The sequence below is a fragment of the Anolis sagrei genome, chromosome Y (genome assembly GCF_037176765.1).
Source record: "Anolis sagrei isolate rAnoSag1 chromosome Y, rAnoSag1.mat, whole genome shotgun sequence".
Taxonomy (NCBI): domain Eukaryota; kingdom Metazoa; phylum Chordata; class Lepidosauria; order Squamata; family Dactyloidae; genus Anolis; species Anolis sagrei.
The window spans coordinates 31,564,985-31,580,184 of NC_090035.1; the positions used below are offsets into that span (position 1 = coordinate 31,564,985).

Here is a 15,200-nt window from a genome sequence, read left to right on the forward strand (position 1 = left end):
CATCATGTTCCCTCTGGATCTGTTCAGTTGGCAACTATCTGTATATTATGCTACAACATTGGCTGGGATCCTTCTGACAGAATAATAGTGGAGATGAAGGCAGTGGCTGGAGAATGAGAAGGAGGCTGCCGGTTCTTTTTCAGAGCCACCTGTTTTTCACTTGCCTAGGATTTGGGGCAAGGAGCAAGAAGCCAAGGCAGTATGGGAAGCAGTGGCATGGGGACTCCCTTCCATATTGTCTTGTGGACACCCCCAAAGCCAGATTTGAGAAACAAATGGAGATCAACAACCTTCACATTCTGCTGTTGCCTGTCTTTATGAGTTCAGAGAAAGCAAAACCTCTATTGTAAATGGTGAAAGGTATTTTGGCCTTTGAATGATAGAGTTGGAAAGAACCATAAGGGCAAAACAATCCAACCTTTTGTTGCCACAGCTAAAGCACCCTTAAAATATGTTCATCTAAATTCTGTTAAAGACCTCCAAAGATGTTCACTACCCTTTGAGGCAGTTTATTCCATTGTCAGATATCTCACATAATAATAAAAAAGATGGCATCTAGATGGCATCTCATTTCTGGTATTTAGTATTTTAAAACCCAGCTGCCTACTCATGTATTCTTTTGGTTCAGTTAGTGCCAGCGTAAGGCTGTTTTGCCAAAATCCATGGTGGTGTTACACCCTTTTAAAAAACATCAACACTTTTGCTTGTGCATACTTAAAGTCCATGTACCTCATTTCTTAGATAGATCACAATTAAGTTTTTCAAAGCAATGCTTGTATTTTTTTTAAAAAAATACACAAAACAGTTTATTTAATAAAGGTAAAGATTTTTCCCTGACGTTAAGTCCAGTTATGTTTGATTGTGGGGGTTGGTGCTCATCTCAATTTCTAAGCCAAAGAGCCAGCATTGTCCATAGACACCTCCAAGGTCATGTGGCCAGCATGACAGCATGAAGTGCTGTTACCTTCCCTCTGGAGCTGTACCTGTTGATTTATTCACCTTTGCATGTTTTCAAACTACTAGGTTGGCAGAAGCTGGGCTACAACAGGAGCTCACCCTGCTCCCTGGAATCGATCCGGCGACCTTTCTGTCAGCAAGTTCAGCAGCTCAGCGGTTTAACCCACTGCGCCACCGGGGGCTTATTCAACACAGAAATGTTAAATAAACAATAACACTGAGAACAGATCACTATATACTACCGCCACAAATATTGACTAGTCAGGAAAACTTAAGTTCAAAGTGAAACAACCTAATCTTGTGTATATTGTCTCTGAAGGGAGTCTAATTGCATCCATTGGGATGCCATATAAGAGACTGCAGAAACTGTGGGCAACTTTATAATTGCAACGCTGAACAAATGAAACCTTAACAATAATGAAAGGGAGTTTAAGGAAGTCTGCCCAGTTTCTTGGAGGACCTCAAAGGCTCTGTGGTGTGCTCATTTAAATAAACCGTTTTAGAGGGCTTTTCAAAACATGAGGTTTGCAGCTCTTCCACTATGATGTCCCTTCCGCTTTTCACTGCCATTTGCTTTCTTTGCAGTTACCATCATGTCCTCGGATGGGGGCTTTCCAGGAGGCAGTAGCGATGCCCAGCAGTGCCTCCAGTCTTTCTGGCCTCGGGTCATGGAGGAGATTCGGAACCTGACAGTGGTAAGAGATTCCATATTCCAGGGAGTTCAGTTAGCATATGTAACACCATTTTTGTCCCTGGATTATAAATGTCATTTCCTAATTGGTTCTATCATAAAACTCTTTTTTGTGTGGGAGGGACATACTGTAGCACATTTTGCTATCATTTTGAGTCCCAACCAATTCAACATAGTTTGTGGCAGCCACAAAAACAAAGTTTCTGGAGTATAACAACTACTTCAAAGTAAGTACTGCACAATTAAACAGGAATAACACTTTTAAACCAAGAACAGAATTGTTTTTTTTTTTCAAATTTTGTTACATAGTGTTGTTACATAGTGTCACATTTCTCTTTTACATGTGACATTGCCTTCTTGAAGAAGAATTGAGTAGGATCTAAATATTTTGCTGATTGGATGCTGTGGTGAATCTAACCTTTTGCCAGGAAGGCCGAAGCCTGGAAAGTCAGTGGCTGACATGTTGAGAGATAGGCAGGAAGGCTAAGAGGCAAGAGGGAGGAGTCAGCTGACTCCTGATTGGCTAGAGCAGTCAGGGGAGGAGTTAGGTTTTAGAGGGAAAAAGGCTGTGTCTTTTGACAAGCTGGAGAGAAGAGCTTTAAACATCGAAGAGTGTAGAAGTATATTTAGGGAGAGGGAGCTGTGAAGAATTTAGACAGGAAGGAAAAACTTTTGAAGTGAGCCTTGGGATTAGAGCATAGGGAAGGCAAAGATTCCTGGATCACTGTACATAGGAGTCAGTGAAGGGAAGCCTGTTTGCTCTGTGAGGCAGTCAGTGGGCCATTCTCAGGGACACACTGTGTCAGAGTTAGTGAACAGTGTGAAGCAAGGAACTCACAGGGAACAAAAGTTAAAGTCTTGAGAGAAGACTGTTTGTCTAACCAGCTAAGCCTCAGTAACCACATTACGCTTTTGTACCATTCTTATTAAGAGTTGATTTGTTCACCAAGTTTAAAATAAACCTGTTGCTTATTTCATCTTAAACTGGTGTCTGCCTCGGTCTGTCACTCTCAATAGATCTCAGCAAGTCTAAAAACAACTTAATTTAAGTCCAGTCAGCGAAGGAAGCAGCCATTACAGAAGAACCAAAGGGATAGAACAAACTTTACCTATTTCACATTCACACTTATGTTTTCCTCAGACATTAATTGAGGTGGTGGCGGCGAATCTACCTAATACATCGGTCATTAACAACGTTAATACAGTTGGTCACTTGTTAATATTACTGTGGTGGGATAAGAGAGTCTTCCCCCCTTTGTCCTAGTCATTTATCATTGTTAAAGTAGTGTCCAGCTGAACGTTAATACTTCACACTGGTGACCAGAGGTTGGGATTGCTTGTCCCCCCTGCCCAGTGTGTCGTTGATCTTCGTTATACTGGTCCAGCGGTGGGATTGTTTGTCCCCCCTGCCCAGCCTGTACGTTAATCCCTTTTACACTGGTGGCAGCGGTGGGATTGCTTTTCCCCCCTACCTAAGTGGATGTTGATCTTTGTTATAGATACATTTTACCTTCAGGAGTCTTTAGGGTGTTCAGTCAGATGATAGAAAACCTAGTATTTGATTTTCCATCAAGAACAAATTTCTTCGTATATTGCTTCTTTGGAGAAACTTAACATATCAGACGATCTTAAAAACGTTCTTCTGAACACCGTCTGTGGTGTACTGAATTTGTTGTAGAAGGGACTCCGCAGTATTTGCCTTGCCAGAAATGTATATAGTCTTCCTTTGCTTTTATCCACCTTGTAAAATCCCCACTGAAATGAGCAAAGAAAAACACAGCATTGCGGTCCTGCAGATTTTAGCCCCTTGCCTCCTACTTGGACAAAAAGAAATACCTATCGTTCAGGGACTGTATACCCATGAGTTTAGAATAAGATTTTATGGCCAGGGGGTGGAAGCTGTCTTTCTTTCTGCACAATTTCACAATTTACCATTGCTTCCAGTACCTCTTTCTGTGACCTCTACTTCTGAACATTCTGCTCCTGAAAATTCTCTATCTTGAAATTTCTCTCTTACCTGTTACAGCATCCCATTGCAAATTAGGTCAGTAATAGACACACCGCTGAGGACTTCCGGTTGGCTACCGCTGAATGGAGGACACGCTTCTGTGAGCTCCTGGGACCTATACAAGAAGCGGCTTGGTTTTGAAGGTTTTGGGAGCTACAAATGCAACCCAACCCCCATTGGATGGACTGAGGTCGTGGGGGCAAGACCCTAAGATGCCATCGGCCGACGGCATCTAAGAGGTGCCCCCCTCAAGGGGGCATCCAAAGACGCCTGGCAAAGAGGCACGAAAGGGTGGCCACAAACCAACGCAGGATCAAAAGTCTCCTCGATGCTCCAAGGTAGCCGGCACAAATAAAGGAAAGAAAGAAAGCTACAGAAATTGAAGGTAACAAAGCAACGGTTCTACAGAAATTACAACTAACAAAAAAGGGAAAGAGAGAGGAAAGGAAAAGGAAGAACGGAAGGAAAAAAGGAGAAGGAATCACAGATGCAAGACAGCGACTTAAAGTAAAGGTAAAGGAGATAAAATACGCACACTATAGGGACAAAAGAGGGGAGGCGGGGGGGGGGAGAAAGTAAAGAATCTGGGATCGTCTCCCATAAGAATACACAAGAACGCAACAGTGAACTTAACAGTGAGCTAGCCCACTAATTACAGCCGGGTAGAGCCAAAGCAACGGCTTCCTCCCAACGGGGCGGCAAAACCTAAGCCTTAGAGGGACTGACGGTCAACCTCCTCAAGGGCCGACCGGCAGGGAACCTAGAGGCTAGAGGTACAGCGGGCTGGAACAGTGGGACCTGAAGTAACATTGGCAATCTCCAAGCCACTCAAAATAACAATAATAATCATATTTAATATTTTAAATATTATAGAAGAGAGTGGCGAGCTCAGACCTCAAGACTGCAAAAATACTCTAAATAAAAGATTACAGACTTAAGGAAATCCCTCCCCCCCTCCCCCCCCAACAACCAAAACTCAAACAGGGAAAAGATAAGGAAAAGATAAGAAAAGAGTTATATGACTGACCTTGAGCTGGAAATACTGAACTAAGACCTGGCCGAAAGCCAGGAGACGTCCTTGGCAAAGCCGGGGAGAGGAAGATAAGGACAGAGGACGACTGGAATCCCTACCGCGTGGCCGAGGAAAAAATATTGTGAGGCAAGACGAGAAGAGGGCAAACGGGAACAGAAGCCTCTCGCGAGAGAACGCAAGGGAAAACGAGAAAGCGTAAAGACGTAAGGAACGGAAGGGAAGGGACGTAGTGAAGCCAAAGTGGAAAAGGCAGAAGAAGGGGAAGAGGGGTAAGAAAAGAAGAAGAAAGGAAACGGATCAAAAAATAATATTAAAAAAAGGAGCTGGAGGTAAGAAACCAAAGAAATTAATAATAATAATAATAAAAATAATAAAAATAAAATAACAACAACAGGAAAATATATAATAACATAGACAAACAATTAGAAAACAGAGGACCACATATATAGAACTATTGATATATAGACAAAAGTCAAATAAAAGGTAATAAAAATATAGACCTTGAAGGACAAAGAAACTTGAAGGAAGAGGAGGAGAAGGAAAAGAAGGAGAAACTAAACCCCCCTATTCACCAGTAATAAAGGATATAAAGAGAAAATCACGAAGACACTAAATACTAAAACACTTAGACAAGCCAGAAAGAGAAGAAGGAAGGAAACAAAAAGCAAAGACAGAAAATGGCAACGCAAGCCGCAAAAGGGAAAAATACACCCCTGGCAAAGACACAGAACCAAACAAAAAAAGACTCTGACAGAAGAGACAGCGCTTAATCAGATTCTGGCTGAAATCATCAAGATATCAACAAAACAGGACACACAACACAAAGAATTACAAGAGGAAATCAAAAGCATGAAAGCAGACCTCAAAAAGGACATAAACAAACTACAGGAAGACTTAGACAAAATGAAACAAGAAAATAAAAAAATAACCAGTGCTCAAGGGAACATGGAAAACAAAATAAGTCAACTGGAAAATATAAGTCAAAAATTACAGCAACAAACGGAGCTGATGGAGAACAGAGAACTGGAATACCAACTGAGAATCAGAAATTTAGAAGAATCCAAAGATGAAAACGTAAAGCAGATAATGATCGGGCTATTAGCAGACTTAATGGAAGTCAGCACGGAAATTATAGGGAATGATGTGGACAGGGTGTACCGAGTATCCACAGGATACGCGAAAAAACACAAAACCTCAAGAGATGTGGTAATAACCTTTTCTCGGAAAAGTACCAGGGATGAAATCCTGAAAGAAAACGCAAAAAAATCAATATTCTACAAAGAGAAAAAAATAACAATTATGAAGGAAGTGACCCAGTAAACCCTAACTAAACGAAGAAAATATGCCTTCCTAACCGAAGAGCTAAAAAAAAAAAGAAAAGAAAATTCAAGTGGGAAAAAATTGAAGGAATTACCGTCACCCTGAACAACAAAAGGTACTGGTTAAATACAGAAGAAAAAGCCAGAGCTTTCCACACGGAACACATAAAAGCCAAAACATATGAGACCCCGCAAAGAAAATTTCATAGCAAAATGACAGGAAAAGAGTCGAAAAGACAAGAAAGAAGAGAAACAAATCAGGAAAATAAGGAAGACCAAGAAGAGGAAGAAGAAGAAGATGAAGAAGAAGGGGAAAACAAGAATTGCAACCCATGGAAAGGACAAGATGAAAGAGAAAACAAAAGATTAAGGGAGTTCTCACCCGAAAACTATCAATTGATACCGCAAGAAATCCTACAATGGGAAATGACGGATAATAATCATGAGTAGGGACATAAGAATTTACTTTAACAATATTAACGGGCTAAATTCGCCCAGCAAGCGAAAGAAAGTTTTTAACTTCCTAAAACAAAAAAACATGGACCTAGTCGCCCTGCAAGAAACACACGTTGCAAGCAAACACACGAAACATCTCATCAATAAGAAGTTAGGACAAGAGTTCTATGCATCATGCTGCGGGAAAAAGAGGGGAGTGGTGATATATGTGAAAGACTGGTTAAACCCAACACAAGCCTTTAAGGATACAGAGGGAAGATATGTAGGAATTCTAACTGAAAAAAAGAATCAAAAAATACTAATTTGTAATATTTATTCACCAGTTGGAGCCAAAGTAAAGTTTATGAGAGAATTAAAAAGAATCATAGAATCAAAGAGTTGGAAGAGACCTCATGGACCATCCAGTCCAACGCCCTGCCAAGAAGCAGGAATATTGCATTCAAATCACCCTTGACAAATGGCCATCCAGCCTCTGCTTAAAAGCTTCCAAAGAAGGAGCCTCCACCACACTCCGGGGCAGAGAGTTCCACTGCTGAATGGCTCTCACAGTTAGGAAGTTCTTCCTAATGTTCAGATGGAATCTCCTCTCTTGTAGTTTGAAGCCATTGTTCCATTGCATCCTAGTCTCCAAGGAAGCAGAAAACAAGCTTGCTCCCTCCTCCCTGTGGCTTCCTCTGACATATTTATACATGGCTATCATATCTCCTCTCAGCCTTCTCTTCTTCAGGCTAAACATGCCCAGTTCCCTAAGCCGCTCCTCATAGGGCTTGTTCTCCAGACCCTTGATCATTTGAGTCGCCCTTCTCTGGACACATTCCAGCTTGTCAATATCTCTCTTGAATTGTGGTGCCCAGAATTGGGCACAATATTCCAGATGTGGTCTAACCAAAGCAGAATAGAGGGGTAGCATTACTTCCTTAGATCTAGACACTATGCTCCTATTATTTATTTATTTATTTTATTTATTTACTGTCCTTGTATACTGGTTTCTCAGCCTAATTGGCGACGCGGTTTACAACAAAATATACAGTGCACAGTATACAATTAAAACCATAAAAAACATAATACACAATATTACACGAAATCACAATCCAATACATCTCCTAACTAAAATTGTGGTCCAATTGCATCATCCATATTACCAATCCGTAATCAACACATTCATTGCACCGAATTAGCCAAATGCCTGCTTGAACATCCAAGTTTTTAGTCTTCTTCGGAATACCATCAGCGAGGAGGCTGATCTTACCTCCATGGGAAGGGCGTTCCAGAGCCGAGGGGCCACCACAGAAAAGGCCCTGTCTCTCGTCCCCGCCAGCCGCACCTGTGAAGCAGGCGGGATAGAGAGCAAGGCCTCCCCAGAAGATCTTAGGGTCCTGGTGGGCTGATAGGCCGAGATACGTTCGGATAGGTAGGTTGGGCCAGAACCGTTTAGGGCTTTAAAGGCCAACGCCAGCACTTTGAATTGAGCCCAAGAGCAAATCGGCAGCCAGTGGAGCTGGTGCAGCAGAGGAGTTGTGTGCTCCCTGTGCTCCGCTCCAGTTAGTATCATGGCTGCCAACCGTTGGACTAATTGAAGCTTCCGAGCCGTCTTCAAAGGCAACCCTACGTAGAGAGCGTTGCAGTAGTCTAAAGGGATGTAACCAGAGCGTGGACTACCGTGGCCAAGTCAGACTTCCCAAGGTACGGGCGCAGTTGGCGCACGAGTTTTAACTGTGCGAATGCTCCCCTGGTCACCGCCGAAACCTGGGGTTCCAGGCTCAGCGATGAGTCCAGGATCACACCCAAACTGCGAACCTGTGTCTTCAGGGGGAGTGCGACCCCATACAACACAGGCTGTAACCCTATACCCTGTTCAGCCTTGCGACTGACCAGGAGTACCTCTGTCTTGTCTGGATTCAATTTCAATTTGTTCGCCCCCATCCAGACCGTCACAGCGGCCAAGCACCGGTTCAGGACCTCGACAGCCTCCTTAGTGACAGGTGGAGTGACAGAGTTGAACATCATCTGCGTACAAATGACATCGCACCCCGAAACTCCGGATAATCTCACCCAGCAGCTTCATGTAGATGTTGAACAACATGGGAGACAATATTGAACCCTGAGGAACCCCACAAAACAAAGGTTGTGGGGTTGAACAGGAGTCCCCCAGTAACACCTTCTGAGACAGACCCTCGAGGAATGAGCGGAGCCACTGTAGAACAGTTCCTCCAAGACCCATTCCCGCGAGGCGTCCCAGAAGGATACCATGGTCGACGGTATCGAAGGCCGCTGAGAGGTCCAGCAGCACCAACAGGGACACACTCCCCCTGTCGAGCTCCCGGCGCAGATCATCGACTAAGGCGACCAAAGCTGTCTCGGTACCATGCCCCGGCCTAAAGCCAGACTGTGCCGGGTCCAGATAATCCATGTCTACCAAGAATGCCTGGAGTTGTGAGGCCACCACACGTTCCAGGACTTTGCCCAAGAAGGGGAGATTGGAAACAGGCCGATAGTTGACGAATTGAGTGGGGTCCAGTAATGGTTTTTTCAACAGCGGTTTTATCACAGCTTGCTTTAAGCTGGCTGGAAATATGCCTTCCCGAAGGGAGGCATTAACCACCACTTTCACCCACTCGGCCAATCCCCCTCTGGCCTCATTCAGAAGCCAGGATGGGCAGGGGTCTAGGATGCATGTGGTAGCTCTCATTCCTCCAAGCACCTTGTCCACATCCTCGGATTGAACCAATTGAAATGAATCCATCAAAACCGGACAAGCAAATGCTCGTGTTACATCCTCAGAGACTGCCGTTAATATGGTATCCAGACCAGAGCGGATCAAAGCGACTTTGTCTGCAAAGAACTGAGCAAAGGCTTCACAGCGAGCTGCTGAGTCATCAGGGCACCCATCCTGCATGGTGGACTTTAACAGGCCTCTGACAACTCGGAACAGTTCAGCCGGACGGTTCTTTGCAGACGCAATAGTGGCCGCAAAGAAGGTCTTCTTTGCAGCTCTTATTGCCGCAGCCTATGCCCTTAAAAAGGACACAAACCGTGTTTGATTTGGCTCGCTCGGATCCGAACGCCACACGCTCTCTAGTACCCTCTTCTTTCGCTTCAACGCTGCCAGCTCCTCAGTGAACCAAGGAGCTGGTTTAGCTCGGCTACTCGAGAGGGGACGTTCTGGGGCGATCGTGTCTATTGCCCTAGCCATCTCCCCATTCCAGAGAGCGACCAGGGCATCAACAGGATCACCAACCGAGGAGGCGGGAAATTCCCCAAGAGCCGTCAGGAATCCATCCAGATCCATAAGCCTCCTGGGGTGGACCAACTTAATGGGTCCTCCACCTCTGCGGAGGTTAGGGGGTGCAGTGAGTCTAAAGCTGACCAGGTGATGGTCGGTCCATGGCAACGGAGAGATGGATAACTCCTCAACACCGCCACCTTCCTCCCATCCCTGACAGAAAACCAAGTCCAATGTATGTCCAGCACTGTGGGTGGGGCCAGATACCTGTTGGGACAGCCCCATGGTTGCCATGGCAGACATGAAGTCCTGAGCCACTCCCGATAAGATGGCCTCGGCGTGGACGTTGAAGTCCCCCAGCACAAGTAGCCGTTGGGACTCCAACGCCAGGTCCGAGACCACCCCCGCTAGCTCAGTCAGGGAGTCTGTAGTGCAGCGAGGTGGACGGTACACTAACAGAATCCCTAAACTGTCCCGGTCACCCACCCTCAGGTGGACGCATTCAAATTTTGTTGACTGCGGGATGGGGCCCCTGGTCAGACGAATGGAATCTCTATAGACCACTGCAACCCCGCCTCCCTGCCCTCCGGATCTCGGTTGGTGCTGCACAGAGAAACCTGGTGGACAAAGCTGGGTCAAATTCACTCCTCCAGCTTCATCCAGCCAGGTCTCTGTGATGCACGCCAGATCTGCCCGTTCATCCAGGATCAAATCCTGGATGAAAGCTGTTTTACCATTGACAGATCTGGCGTTCAACAGCACCACCTTCAACCCGGAGGGACCGCCTTCCTGGTTACACCGATTTCCCACATCAGGAGACCGCTTTGGAATTGCTAATGTTGATCCACGTTCCCTAGGCCGAATTAAAGGTCTCCCTTTCCCGTATCTCCCCCTCCCCACCACGACTTCTATGGGGGCTCCCCGGCCACTGGAACACTCTCCCTCCTCCATGACGCAGTCTACATTCATAGCTTCATCCCATGCTATATTACTTCCGGGACTCCTCAGTCCACTCCATTCCTTACCTATACTACCACTGGTTACAAGAAGGGTTAACAGATACCAATACCAGGGAATGGATAGTAGCATGGGTGGGGATGTAGAAAATTCACAATAAAACACTGTCAATCCGCTTATCCCTTGTTCTTAAAGTGCACACAAAATTATATCAACTATACAGATAATAAAAAGTTGTTAAAGTGCAATAGGCATAACACTTGTTGTTAAAGTGCAATAGGCATAACACAGATATAGAAAGTTGTTAAAGTGCAATAGGCATAACACTTGTTAAAGTGCAATAGGCATAACACTTGATTCTGACGTGTCTACATAAAGTGCGTCATGGAGGGAGAAAAAGTGCTGAGGTAAGGCAGGTTAAAAGGACCACTTCAGTGCAAATGAGCTAAAGTGCTGGCAGCTAAAGTGCTAGGATTGAAATTTAGCAGCACCGTTCAATGTTGATGCAGGCCGGACTTCCGGGTGAGCCACGATGGCGGCAGGACGGGTGCTCTGAGAGCTCCAAAGAGTACCAAACCGCTCCCTCAGTTGGTGGGCGATTACGCCCCACCCCCGGGATGGATCGAGGTCCTGGGGGTCGCTAAACCAGGCAGTGGTAACCGATGGCCTCAAGACCCCTTCCCCTCAAGGGCAGGGGCCGAGTGGGCCCGGTAAAACGCTGCGGTAAGCGGACTGGGGAGACGGGAAGCCGGCCGACAGGCCAGCATTTAATGCCAGCCCTGCTCACTTTTAAATATAAAGAAGAATTGACAACGAATGCTGGAGAAGGAGACCAGCCATAAGGAAACGTAAGTTCCCAAAGAAATAATCAATTTCTCTACGGAAAATAACTCTTACCTCCGGGAAAAAGAGTTCACGGATGAGACAGAGAAGCTAAGCAAAGAGAAATTAAATTCCTCTATTGCTCCCTATCCATTGGGGGGAAAGGAAAGAAAGGAAAAGAAAAGAAGGAAAAGAGAGTGCACAGACGGAAGACAGGACTAGATGGAAATAGCACTGTATGAGATTTGAATTAATGGAATTACAGAACTGACTGACTTTAAACAGGCATAGCGAATAACTTGGTTTGAACCAGACGAGACCGAAAAAAGGACAGCATATATACCAACTGAAGATACCCAAGACATTAAATATCTTAATATTTTAATATCTTAATCAACCCCCGTCTCTTGGCCTCCCAAAAAGTAACGGGTAATTAATTTGAAGAGACAAGATTGGATAAATAAAACAAATAAATATATAAATACATAAATAAATAAATAATCAAATTAGAAGACAGAGACACCGCATGGCATAGAAAAAAAAGAACCTGCTGACCTTGAAGTGGGATTGTTGTGTCTTCGGCTCCAGCCCTTCCCACAAACAAAGGAGCCTCGGTCGAAAGAGCAGAGAGAGGGAGGAGACAAGCACCCACGCGGAGGAGTCCGGAGGAAGAAGCCGCGAGACTGAGGAAAGCACGCGAGAAAAAGTAAGGAGAGACGGGAAGACATGAAAAGCGCGCGAGAGTGCGCGAGAAGAAATGGGACCCAGATAAAGAAGGGCGGAAGTGCAGACAAAGAAGGGCGGAAGTAGAAGAGAGAGATAGAGAAACATAGAGCTAGGAAGACAAGAGTGACGAACTCAAGAGGAGTTTAAGAGAAAGTTACGGAAGTGAAACAAGCAAAAGACTTATAAAGAGGTGAAATACAAGAGGATAGGAAAGAACGAAGGCTAACCAAAGAAAGAAACTAAAATACCACGAAGAGGAGGAAGAGCGGAATTCTGAGAAAGGAGAAGACACTAGATGAAAAGAAGAGTCCAATAATAATAATAATAATAATAATAATAATAATAATAATATAAACAAAATAAAAATAATAAAAATAATAATAAAAAATAAATAAATAAATATACATATAGATAACAAAAATAAAGACATAAAGAAGGACTAGAGACAAGAAGATTAGAGAGTCAGATTTTGCAAAAACCAAGTCATATTTTTTCTTTGAGCTTAAGAAGAAAACCAAGAAGAAAGATGACGCCGCCGAAAACTAAAATGGAAAAAGAGCTGAAAGAAGCGAAAGAAGCGAGGGAGCTGAAGGGACAACAACAACAAAGAAAAACCTCAGGCGCAGAAGAAAGCATATCAAGTCAATTACTAAAGGAAATCCAAAAAATATCAGAGAAACAAGATAGTTTACAAAAGGACTTTGAAAAGAATACGACAAAACAGGAAGAACAACAGAAAATATTCAGAGAGGACATGTTAAGAATGAATAAAGAATTAAACGTGGAAATAGGATCAGTTAAAGAAGAGATGAAACAAATACATAAAGAGATAAAGGAGATAAAGACTGACAAAGTAAAAATAGAAGAATCACAAAAAATACTTGAGAAGACGGTTCAAAAGATAGAAACAAAGAGCTTAAAGATGGAAGAAGAACAAGAAAGACAAGAAATAAAAGAGATGGAATTCCAACTACGATTTAGGAATATTGTGGAAGAAACGAAGGAAGACATTAGACAAATAGTAATAAATCTGGTAGCGCCATTGCTCCGATTAGAACAAGGAGAGGCGGACAAAGAGATTGACAGAGTGTTCAAGGTAACTACGAATTTCTCCAAAAGAAACAACACCCCAAGAGACACTATAGTATATTTTGTGAGAAGGAAGACTCGTGATGACATTCTGAAAGAGAAAAGCAGAACACCAGTACTCTACAAAGACAAGAGAGTAATAATAATGAAGGAAGTCCCTCAATCGATCCTAAATAGAAGGAGGAAATATTTTTTCCTAACCGAGGAATTGAAAAGAAGACAAATAAGATTCCGCTGGGAGAAAGTAGAAGGACTGATGGTAACATACAACGGAAAAAAATTATGGCTAACCTCTGAAGATAAAGCACAACAGTTCTACAAGGACTTGAGAAAAGAAAAGGATGACTCACCAACAAAACGAAACTCCACAGGAAGGAAAAATAAGAAAAGACGCTTCTCATCCCCAGAGGTGATGATGAAGGCCTTAAGACAACAAGTACTTGACCGTGACAGAACCGAAACAACTGAAGATGAGTCGGAAGAACCACGAGAATCTGAAAGTGAAGGAATTAACTAAACAAATAAAATGTATCTCTTTAAATGTGAATGGTTTGAATTCTTCTTCTAAAAGGAAAAAAATATTTAATCAAATTAAGAAAGGAAACTACGATTTAGCAGCATTGCAGGAAACACACATTTCCCACAGACATGTGGCCCACCTTATCAATGAGAAATTAGGCAAAGCCTTTTACTCCTCAACATTGGAAAAGAAAAAAGGGGTAGTAATATATGTTAAAGACTATCTAGGAGCAGAGCTAGCCTTCAAAGATTCAGAAGGCAGGATTGTAGGAATATTAATAAAACAAGAAGAACAAAATCTATTAATCTGTAATATATATGCCCCAAACGGCCCAAAATGCAAATTTGTCTTGGAACTTAAAAATAAAATTGAAGACACAGAATTCGATCATTTAATTATTATGGGAGATTTCAACGGTGTAATAAATAAATATTTAGATAAGACAAAAATCGCAAAAAAACACGGAAAAGATTGTACAAGCACACTACCCCAAAATTTTTTGAAATTAAAAGGAGAATTCGATTTAGAAGATGCATGGCGAATCCACAATGGAAACAAAAAAGATTTTAGCTTCTATTCTCATAGACAAAGAGAAAAAATAGGACAAGTGCAAAGAAGCCAGAATGGATGTCCAAAGAACTTCTAACTGTGCTAAGACACAAAAGAGACATGCACAAGAAGTGGAAAAAGGGAGAAATCACCAAAGAAGAATTCAAACAAATAGCCAACATCTGTAGGGAAAAGGTCCGCAAGGCTAAAGCACAAAACGAGCTCAGGCTTGCCAGGGACATTAAAAACAATAAAAAGGGCTTCTATTCTTATGTCAGTAGAAAAAGGAAAAACAAGGAGGCGATAGGACCTCTTCGCGGAGAAGATGGGGCAATGCTGACAGGGGATAGGGAAAAGGCAGAACTACTTAATGCCTTCTTTGCCTCGGTCTTCTCACAAAAAGAGAGTCTTCAACCTCAGCAAGATGGAGTAGATGAGGGATTGGAGGACATCCAACCCCAAATTGGGAAAGAAGTCGTCCAGGAATACCTGGCCGCTCTTAATGAGTTCAAGTCCCCAGGGCCAGATCAACTACACCCCAGAGTATTGAAGGAACTAGGGGAAGTCATTTCGGAACCATTGGCAACCATCTTTGAGAGTTCTTGGAGAACGGGAGAAGTTCCAGCAGATTGGAGGAGGGCCAATGTGGTCCCAATCTTCAAGAAGGGAAAAAAGCATGACCCAAACAACTACCGTCCGGTCAGCCTCACGTCGATACCAGGCAAGATTCTGGAAAAGATTGTTAAGGAAGCGGTCTGCAAACACTTAGAAACAAATGCAGTCATCGCTAATAGTCAACATGGATTTATCAAAAACAAGTCATGCCAGACTAATCTGATCTCTTTCTTCG

The 15,200-nt window shown here is 43.4% G+C and overlaps 1 protein-coding gene across 1 annotated transcript in view; it reads left to right on the top strand.

Annotated features, from left to right (window-relative positions):
• The first annotated feature begins 1,542 nt into the window (after positions 1–1,542).
• Positions 1,543–15,200, top strand: part of LOC137095078 (nuclear transcription factor Y subunit gamma-like) — a 67,593-nt gene continuing 53,935 nt past the window's right edge. The window contains exon 1 of the mRNA XM_067461290.1: positions 1,543–1,652. Within this exon, the coding sequence (XP_067317391.1) occupies positions 1,551–1,652 (102 nt within the window). The 5' untranslated portion in view covers positions 1,543–1,550. The remainder of the gene's footprint in view (positions 1,653–15,200) is intronic.